General features: G+C 51.2%; 1 protein-coding gene across 11 annotated transcripts in view; it reads left to right on the top strand.

Annotated features, from left to right (window-relative positions):
* Nucleotides 1-1,683: 1,683 nt before the first annotated feature.
* TLL2 (tolloid like 2) overlaps nucleotides 1,684-9,087 on the top strand; it is an 84,468-nt gene continuing 77,064 nt past the window's right edge. For 5 of the 11 annotated variants that reach the window (XM_085582423.1, XM_021548141.4, XM_085582419.1 and 2 more), the window contains exon 1: nucleotides 1,684-1,887. In XM_085582423.1, the coding sequence (XP_085438549.1) occupies nucleotides 1,737-1,887 (151 nt within the window). In that variant the 5' untranslated portion in view covers nucleotides 1,684-1,736. Of the gene's footprint in view, nucleotides 1,888-4,767; nucleotides 4,869-9,087 lie in introns of all 11 variants that reach the window. The other 6 variants (XM_085582428.1, XM_085582425.1, XM_085582426.1 and 3 more) reach the window with 3 other exon arrangements.

Genomic DNA, 9,087 nt, shown 5'->3' with positions numbered 1-9,087 from the left:
AAATCAGAGAGAGTAGTAACCTAGTACAGAAAAAGTAGATAGTGTGTAAGTGGGCAATGTAAAACTCAGGAAATGGATAAAGTTACCTTACTAAGTTTAGTCTTGATGACTGCTTGTCTACAATCTTCAAAAACCTAAAACAATGGGAACTCCCTGGTTCTTCATGGCAATCTGCTCTAGGACTTCCCTGTTTCACTGCTAGAAAGCTTGCCTGAAACCTAGATCATCCTTGGTTCATTGAACACCAGCTGGAAGAAACTCCAGTATGTTTGATTAGCAGAGCTGTTCATCATCTTCTTCATGTCAGAGTCTGATGCAGCCTTTTTGGCTTCTGTGAAGGTTTGAAGACAATTTTAAATAATAAATGAATGGCAGGGACAACTGTCAGGAACAGTTTGCAGTAGACTGTGTTGCTGCTGAGGAGATGCCTGAATCATGTTGTGCCCTTTTGTGCTGAGTTATCATTCATTGCTGTAGGCTGCAAGAGAAAGGACAAATTTATGGATGGCAAATGATTATCTGTCTGAGTGGCGGGAGGGCTTGGAGCCTATGCTGTATTGGGAAATGCTGCTTGACAATCCTGCCGTGGGAGCTTGGAAGTACACAGCTGAAGGAGCAGTTTTGGCACCAGGAGATAGTGGTACACACGTTCACCCCACGAGCACCCCACTGAGCTTGTACCCTTGTGAGCTCTGCCCTGCTCACCGGGATGGCAGCTGTACCCTCTCTGCCTAATGCTGCATCTGCCGAGCAGCATGAGCACAGATGAGCAACCTCTAAGTACTGCTCCAGCCACAGCCTAACATCTCACACCAGAGGCTGTGCTGGGCAGTGTTGAATTCATATGGAAGCACCTGGCTGGCCTTTGTGAGATTATTTGTAAGACGATTTGGCACCCAGTGAGATGGCTGGGCTTAGGGCATCTGTCCTGTCACTGTGCAAGCAGAAGAGTCATTGTGCCTCAGTGATCTACCTCCATCCCAAACCAGCAGCCCTAGGAGTATGAGGCTTTCTAGTGTGTTACCCCATGCTCTGCTGTTAGAGCTGTCCAAGATATTGTATGGGCTCAGACAATCGCCCGATCAGATACCAAGGTGTAGATTTTGATGCAATTGAGCATCTTGCATGTGATCCATCTTCCTGATTTCCCAGGCTTTGCTGTATATGGATCATCCCAAAGCCCACATTTCCAGTAAAACAGCCTAGATGCCCCTGAAAACTACTGTGAAAAGCAGGTAAGAGGGATAAATGCACGTCTTGATGTTTAGTCCCATCTTTCTTCATTTCTCCCATTCTTTAGTTTGGAGTGATCTTTTTTCCCCATCGTTCTCCATCCACGGTCTAACAGCTCCGCTTACTCTGGAGTTTTAAGGCTGCGATGTGAAGCGTTGATGCTCCCGGCGGCGGACGGGCTAATTCTCTTTGGCTGCCCCTGAAGTACCGAGTGAGGAGGGAAAGTAACGCTAACCACCGGCAGCAGTACCGACCGGCGCTGTCGGTAATTTCTGATGTTCGGCGTCCGTCGTTAGCCCGGCGGGGCTCCCGCTCCCACGCGCGGCGGGAGGCGGCGGCTGCGCCCGGGTGCCCGCGGGCCGCGGGGCGGGGCGGGGCCGCGGCGCGGGCGCGCCCGTGATTCGCTGGCGGCGCCGTGAGCGGCGGCGGCGCCCCCGGCCGCGGGGCCGCTGTCGCCGCGCAGTGCCCGCACCCCGGGCAGCCGCGCCGCCCGCTCCGCCGCCATGGGCCGCGGGGCCGCCCCGCTCCGCCGCCTGCTGCTCTCCCTGCTGCTGCTGCCTGCCGCGGGGACGGGCGCGCCCGGAGCCTCCTTAACGCTGGGGGAACCGGAGACGGCGGAGGAGCCGATGGAGTACCGCGACCCTTGCAAAGCCGGTAGGGAAGCGGGCTGGCTGCAACTCCGGGAGAAGTTTGGAAGCGCGGCGGCAGTGGACAGGTGTCCCTGCGGGGCGCTCCGCGGTGCCCCGGGTCTGCGTGCCCAGGCTCACCTGGCGGCGGGAGCCCCCGGCGCGGCCGGGAGCGTCCCCGGCATCCCGCTGCCTTCCCGAACCCAGCGGCACCCGGCGAGCTGCCCCTGTGCCCGGCCCGCCGGTGCGGGAGGGCTCTGGCTGCCTCCAGCCTGCGACCCGCTGCCCGCCTTGCCCGGGGGCTGTAGCCCCGGCTGGGAGGCTGTGCCGGGATTTCTTGTGAATCGCCCCACACTCCCACCCCGCTCCGCAGCTGTGCGCTCCCTCCCGCGCGAGATTCCCCTCTGCAAAGCCAAGGAAATGCCCGGCCGTGCTTTGCATTTTGGGGTTGGGGGTTCTTTCGCCCCCATCCGCGCCCTCAACAATGTTGGCTTTTTCTGTGCATTTCCGCAGCCTTTTGGCAGCTGATGGAACTTGCCCCGAGCTCTGTCCGGCCCGAAGTTGCGGTGCGTGCCCCGGAGCGGCGGGAGCGCGGCGGGGCTCCCCGGGGTGCGGAGCCGGCGCGACCCGCCCCGCACACAGCCCGGCCTCCCGCGGCACCCCGGAGCTGCCTGCGTGCAGTTACCGCATCCTCCCCGGGAAGCCTCCAGCTGCTCCCTCCGTCCCTTTCTTGGAGTTGCTCGTTCCCTTGTCAGACTGCACTCTGCTTGCTGGTCCTGAGCTCGTTGCTTTTTAGCTATTCGAGTTCTAAAAGAGCTGCTGTCATCCCTAATGTTGCATCGCCTTAATTTAAAGAGAATATGGACCCAGATTTTCTCTTGGAAAGCTGGGAGGTACTCTTGATGTGAGTGTAACTCGTTTGGGTTCCAGCTACTGGAGAATGTTGTAGTCTTGTGAATTTCTTCTCTGCTGAGAAATTGGCAACTGATAACTTGTTAGTTGTGTTACATTTAAAGATAATTTTTGTGTGAAGTCCTGTTTTCTTAATACTGTAGGAGTATTGAAAAAAGAAAGGTGTTTCTTCATGGGTGGTGTTGGTCTCTTGAGTTGGGGCTTTGCCCCGGAATGTGCTCCTCGCTGTTACTCAGTGTCCCTTGGTGATAGCTTCTCCTTTTATCAGCTCTCTCCTGCCTGCTTTTGCGGTACTTGCAGCCGTATCTGCTCACATAGACGAGCTCTGTCAATGTAATGTCTTTGAGAGCTTCTCTGCCTGGTACAGCAAGTTTAGCTGGCTTTGTATGTAGGCTGAGTGTGGTGGGTTTCCTTCCAAAATTCAGCTCAGTCCTCTCCAGAGAGTATTTTTTGCACAAAACATTCCCTTGATCAGCAAGTCATCTGTCATTTGATATATAGTTTGGTGTGTGTGTGGAGGTTAATTCTTTGTAATGAATATGGGATTCAGCCCAAAAATGCTTTACTGTATTTGTGTCTACTTCTAAACGGTAATGAATTGATCTCTCTTGCTAGTGAAACTAGTTGTTAGTGACACAGCTATGGTTTAGACTTGGAGAACTACAGGTACAGTGCTTCAGCCTTCCCATCTGAAAATGTATTATCCTTTCTTTCTCCTCAAAATTATATCATCATCTCTGCTGCCTCACTTACCCTTGTGACTGCTGGGTGCTGATGTCCGATCAAGTACATGGAGGATGAGGAATGCTCCTTTAAGGACCACACAGAGAACATTTACTTTACTTGACTTCTCAACATCTAACAGGGAACCTGTGGCAGAAAAAGGGAAAAAATTATTTTCACAGCCTTCCATTTGCCTTCCTTCATTGCAGGACCTTTTAGTTTTTTCTCCTGCAGTCCCCTAATTTCCCAAGTTCTCTCCCTCTCACTTCTGCATGTGCACAGAAAAGAGCCTGGGCTGCCAAGGACAGCCTCCCTTCATTTACATCAGCACCTCTTCTTGTGGTAGACAGAAAAACTCTGTGTGTGTTATTCCTGTTAATTCAATTCAGGCAGGATCAATCACAGAAATGATCTTTATTTTCTGACTTCTCAGTGTTTGCCTTTTTTGTTTCCCCAGTGTCTTCTTTCCAATAGAAAGGGAGGAGTGAACAAGACCTGTGGAGGTCACACAGGTGGTTCTTTTCTTCCCAGGAGCAGGCAGGTGTTTCTGGCAGTGCTGGCACACAGCTGCCTGTGGTGGGGGCTGCCAGGCAGCCTAGCCCAGCACTGCTCTGGCTTCCTGACCTGAGGCTGCAGTGCTGCAGTTTGAGTTTGCCTTTCTCACCAGTCTGTGCGTGTGGAGGGCAGCACAGTGCCTTCTGCTTTGCTGCAGCCTCCTGCTCTGGTGAGCACCATTACTGGCTTTCTCAAGTTTCCCTCTTGTTTTCTGTAGAAGAAAGAGACTCTGGTTCTTTCAGTGTGTCCTGGCTGGCTGTATTTCCAGGCTCTCTGATCCAGCTTCTCTTCGTTTGGCTGTGCAGAACACTTAGAGAACAGGACACACTCCTTACTAACATGCTGTGTACCTCTCTCAGTGTGCTCAATAGTTCCAATTATTAAAGTTAGCCCCAAGACAAACCAAACAAGGCTTGTACCACAAGGATCTGTGTTAGACCCTGCCTTGCATTCACAGTATTCTTCCTAGTCCTGTCTTAGACCATCAGCACCTAGTGGAGCTAGGCAGGTGTTTTCTGCTGCAGACACCATCTCAAAAGCTTAGCTGAGCTAAGATTAATAAGTGATCTATTTCTATTAGTGAAACAAGGTGAAGACACCATTAATAGAGTTGTCTCTCCAAGAGGGCCTGTCTGGGCTGTGGTCTGATGCTGTATGGGAAGTCTGTCACACTGATCCTGATGAGCTATAGAGTGACAAGTCTTCTTAACTTCCTTAGGCCCGAGTTCCTCCACTCGTGGGACAGTGTCGGGATCTGTCAAGAAGCATGACTGGAGAGGGCAATGGCTGCAGACCTGCTGTGAAGTGCTCAGGTGTCTGGTATGTTTTGCAAGGGGAAACAGAGACTGTGAGCACTGTGAGACTTGTGGTGATGCTTCCATGGCCGCTGCAGGCAGCGGTGCCTGTGCACGGTGCTGTGGCTGCAGACTGTGTGCCCAGGGTGAGGACAGGCTGCTGCTGCTCCTCTCACGTGATTTCCAAAGCTGTTAAAACTATAGCGTGTCACTTATTTCTTTTTATTATCTTCTTTTATTTTTTCTAATTTCCTGTGGGCCAATGGCTGTGGCCCAGAAGCTGCTATGGATTTAAATCTGGCAGGTTATGAGATAAAAGCCTGGCTGTTCCTCACCCCTGCAGCTCACGCCCTGAGGTTGAGTGCAGGCTGTCGATGGTTGTTCTGCTGGACTGGGAGTGGGAAGCCTGGCACATGCTCCTCTCTGTTGCATTAGTGGAGGGTGTAATAATCTCCTGCAGCAAGGCAGGAGGGACAGCACAGGGCAGTAACCTCCTAAAGCACTGCAACCACTGAACTACTGGTGTCAACACATGCCCAGGTACCCGGGCTCAGATGATGGCCAGAGCTCCACTGCTGCTCCAGCTCTTAATTCCACCCATCCAGGATTTTCTTTTCCTAATGTGACTGCTTTCCTGCCTTTTCATAAGGCAGAAAGAAACAAGGAGCTTCCTGAGTGGCTGATCAAGGGGCAGCTGAGGCAGCACTGCACTGTTAGATTGAGCTGCCAGGGAAGGTGGCAGTGCTGGCTCTGGTGGATTTTGCTGAGTGTTGCAGCAGCTCACTGGAGCTTTTCAAAGGGAATAGTACAAAGGTTCCTGCCCAGAACTGCTCTGTAATAGACAGGAAAATGTCATAAGCCTCACATGTGCTTTGGATGGGTTTGCTGCTCAGAGGATCCAGTTAAGGACACCCAGGCCAGTGTGCAGGTCTGAGTGAGGCTGTATGACAGGCGGGCAGCAGGAGGAACAGTGGGTGCCTTCTAAACAAAACAAGCATGTCCTCCTGAGGCTCCTCAGACAAACTGGAACCAAAGGAATTAAATAGCCTGTAATTTGTTCTGGTAGTTATTTGGGTACAAGCTTGTACAAACTTTAATTTGAGGTGAAGAGCAGAATCTCTGGGGTTCAAAGTGACCTCTGGGGATAATGTCATCCAACTTATGTCAGCAACAGGAGGTGGGTGTAAATAGGGGGGAGAGCTGGGCACTGAATAACTTGTCCTTTGGATGTGTCCTCTGGCTTGATGATCCCTTTCTTCCAGCTCAAACCTGCTGTGAGGCTCTTTTCAACCTGCCAGGTGAGGAGAAAAAGCTGCAGTTTGGTTTCACCATCTTTATTCCTGGGTTCTTCAGCTCCTAACGTGGCACTTTCTTCCTTTTGTGAGCTGGAGGTGCAATAGCTCCTCTTCCAGATGGCTGTTCTGTGTTGGAGTCCTGTTCCTCTCTGCTCTGGGCAGTTCATCCTGGTGTGACATGTCCTGACTACAGGCTGGCCAAGTCTGGGCATGGGCCAGCCTGCATGTCTGGGCTCCCAGGCCAAATACAGAGTTCCTGTGTGCAGGTGTTTGCACCAGGGGTTGGCAGAGCTCCTGAGGCACAGGCCAAAGGGGACTTGGGCTCTTGCTGCCTTTGTGTGTCTCAGGAGTCCTTCAGGAGGGCTGGTGTGGCTGAGGAGAGCTGGACCAAGGAGGAGTTGCCTGTAAGTACAAATGAGCCTTGCATTCAAGCACTGCTTCTTTCCACGAGACTTTGATCTCTCCTTGGCTTTTGCTCTGGGCCGTGCTTGGAGTGCTCTGAGTGGGCAGAGGCTGCTAAACAAAGCAAGGCTCTGCAGGGAGATAGCACCTAGAAAGTGAATTAGTTCCCATGGATTTTGTGGAATTGTCAGGATATGAAAATGGGGAAGAAATGGGGCAAGAGGTGTGAAGGGGCATCAACTGAGCAGCAATTCCATATCTCCTGTTTCTTCATTACTAGAAAAAGTTATTAGAGAAGCAGCTTGGCAATGATAGATCATTTTTTCCTGCCACCCAAGGCTCCTTCAAGTGTGGATGCTGCTTGTCCATCACAGGATACTGCCAGGCATCCTTGTTCCTGCTCCACTTGCTGATTTGATCCACTAACTTCTAAATGCTCCATGTATTTAGAGTTCTCACACCCAGTGCTGTCCCGAGAGCTGTAAATTGTGCTCCATTGTTGTTTTGTGCTTCATTGTTGTTCTGTTCCTGGCGGCTCTTCCTCTGTAAAGGCACAGTGCCTTTTGTTCTAGAGACTGCACATTTCATTCAGGCTTCGGTGCAAACATCTGAAGTCAGGTGCAGACTTTCTGTGGGCAGCTGAGGAATTTGCTCTTGGGAACTGAAAGCCTCGAGGGGGTAATCAAATGAGAAAGGGGAGACAGCATCTGTAAAGTCTAGGTCATTTGAATGTTGCTTGGGTTGTGAGTGGGATGCAGATGCTGTTTTCCTAGTTGGAAACATAGATCCATCATGTTAGCAGGGCAAACAGAAAGCTCTTTGCAGGCTGTGCTAGGGATCCAGCCCACTCACTTCTTGACAAGAGCTTTCCTGCAATCTTGCAAGTGGTCCTATTTAGTTTGGCAATGGTGGGAGCCCTGGCAGCGTGTGTGCCAGCCTGCCCTTTGCTTGGGAACCACAGAATCCTGTGCAAAAATCTCATTTCCATCTGACAGGTTTTCAGTACAGCTTGGAGGCCTCTGGGCTTGTATGGAAAGAGGCAGTGCAGCTGTGGTGAGGGTACCAGACCTCTGCTGGGGGGTCTGAGCTGGAGAAGAGAGGGAGCCTCATGCTTACCCGGGCAGTCACTGTGGCCGTGGCAGTGCTGGGAGCCGAGTCCTGCTCTCCTGACTTGAGAAGATGTATGGCCTTCCAGAAAAGGGACCTTTCTTCCTTTGCCACCAATGCTTATAGGAGGGCTTTGAGAGAAGAGTCTGGGGCATGACCCAGTCTGTGGAATCCTCAGTGCTGCGCTGATGGAAGCTTTTATAGAGGAAGGAGAGAGCTCTCACTGGCTATTGCTTCCTTTGCATTTTTTCCCTGGTACATTGCAGGAAGGGTTAAATACTCAAGGAGGAAATTGACTCTTTTTGGGTGGTCTGGGAAGAATGAGAGACCAGACTGTTCAGTCTTTAATTTACCTGCTTTGGGGAGATGACAGCAGTTACAGAACGGAAAACAGGTGGGTGAAAACTACTGGAGTCACTCTTCAGTGATGCAGCTGTTTGCCATAGGGGAGGTGTTTTGCAGCGAGGTAGAGCTGCAGCAGGTTTCCTCCTCAAAGGGAAGGTTTAAGGTGTTTTTATTATAATCCTAGCTGAGCACAAGCTAATGGCTCTGGCTTAAAGAAATAATAACTACCAACCCTTTTATTGCACCTGAGATTCCTCAGTAGGGAAGTCAATGGCCTGGGGAATTGCAGAGCAAAACCTTATGATCACTGCAACTTGAGATCTGGGTCTGAAGTCCTTCCAGTGTTTACCTGTCTTCTTGGGATCTCACTAAATCATGCCTGATCTTTGACACTTCTTGGGGTGTGTTGGATCTGCTTGGCCTGTAGGAGATGTAACCCTCTGTTCTATACTTACACCTTGGGATTTAGTAATGGACAGGACAGAAGATGGGCAAATTTAGGACAGAGGAGTTTCTCCCCCCTCCCTTAAAAAAGCCTGGTAGGGTGGGGAAGAGGTGCTTGCAGTTGTCATGGATACTTCTCCAGAGCTTTTATTGAGCTTCCTAGTCTGGGTGCAGTTCACAGGTGTCTGCCCTCAACCATAGCCTGCACAGGTGGGATCAAGGAATGCTGCTTGTTCTTCAGCTGTTTTGTGGCTAAGATTAGTAAGTCACAGTCACAGAAAAAGGCATTTAGAAACTGTGCTTTAAGTCTTCCAGGATTTAAAGGCCACAAAGCTGAGGATTTTGGTTGGAGGCACTTTGCATTTGTGTAATTACATTATACCTTTGCAGCTGTGCTTGGAGATTTTATTCTCTTCCTGCTCTAACCTGTGTACTGTGCCTTGCCAGTGGTTAACACAAGAAGTTGCTGCATTTACTGGTAATCCACCTCCTTGCTGCTAAAACTGTGCCTGTGGGTGTCTGCCAGGTGAGTGGCCTCCGTGTGCCTCAGGAGTCCTTCGGGAGGGTTGGTGTGGCTGAGGAGAGCTGAACCGAAGAGCTGCCTGGAAGTACAAATGAAGAGCTGCGTGGCTGTGGATCCCCCCTGCACCC

Source organism: Lonchura striata, chromosome 6 (assembly GCF_050655825.1).
Source record: "Lonchura striata isolate lonStrDom1 chromosome 6, ASM5065582v1, whole genome shotgun sequence".
Classification (NCBI taxonomy): Eukaryota; Metazoa; Chordata; class Aves; order Passeriformes; family Estrildidae; genus Lonchura; species Lonchura striata.
This window is presented reverse-complemented; position numbering and strand designations above follow the sequence as displayed.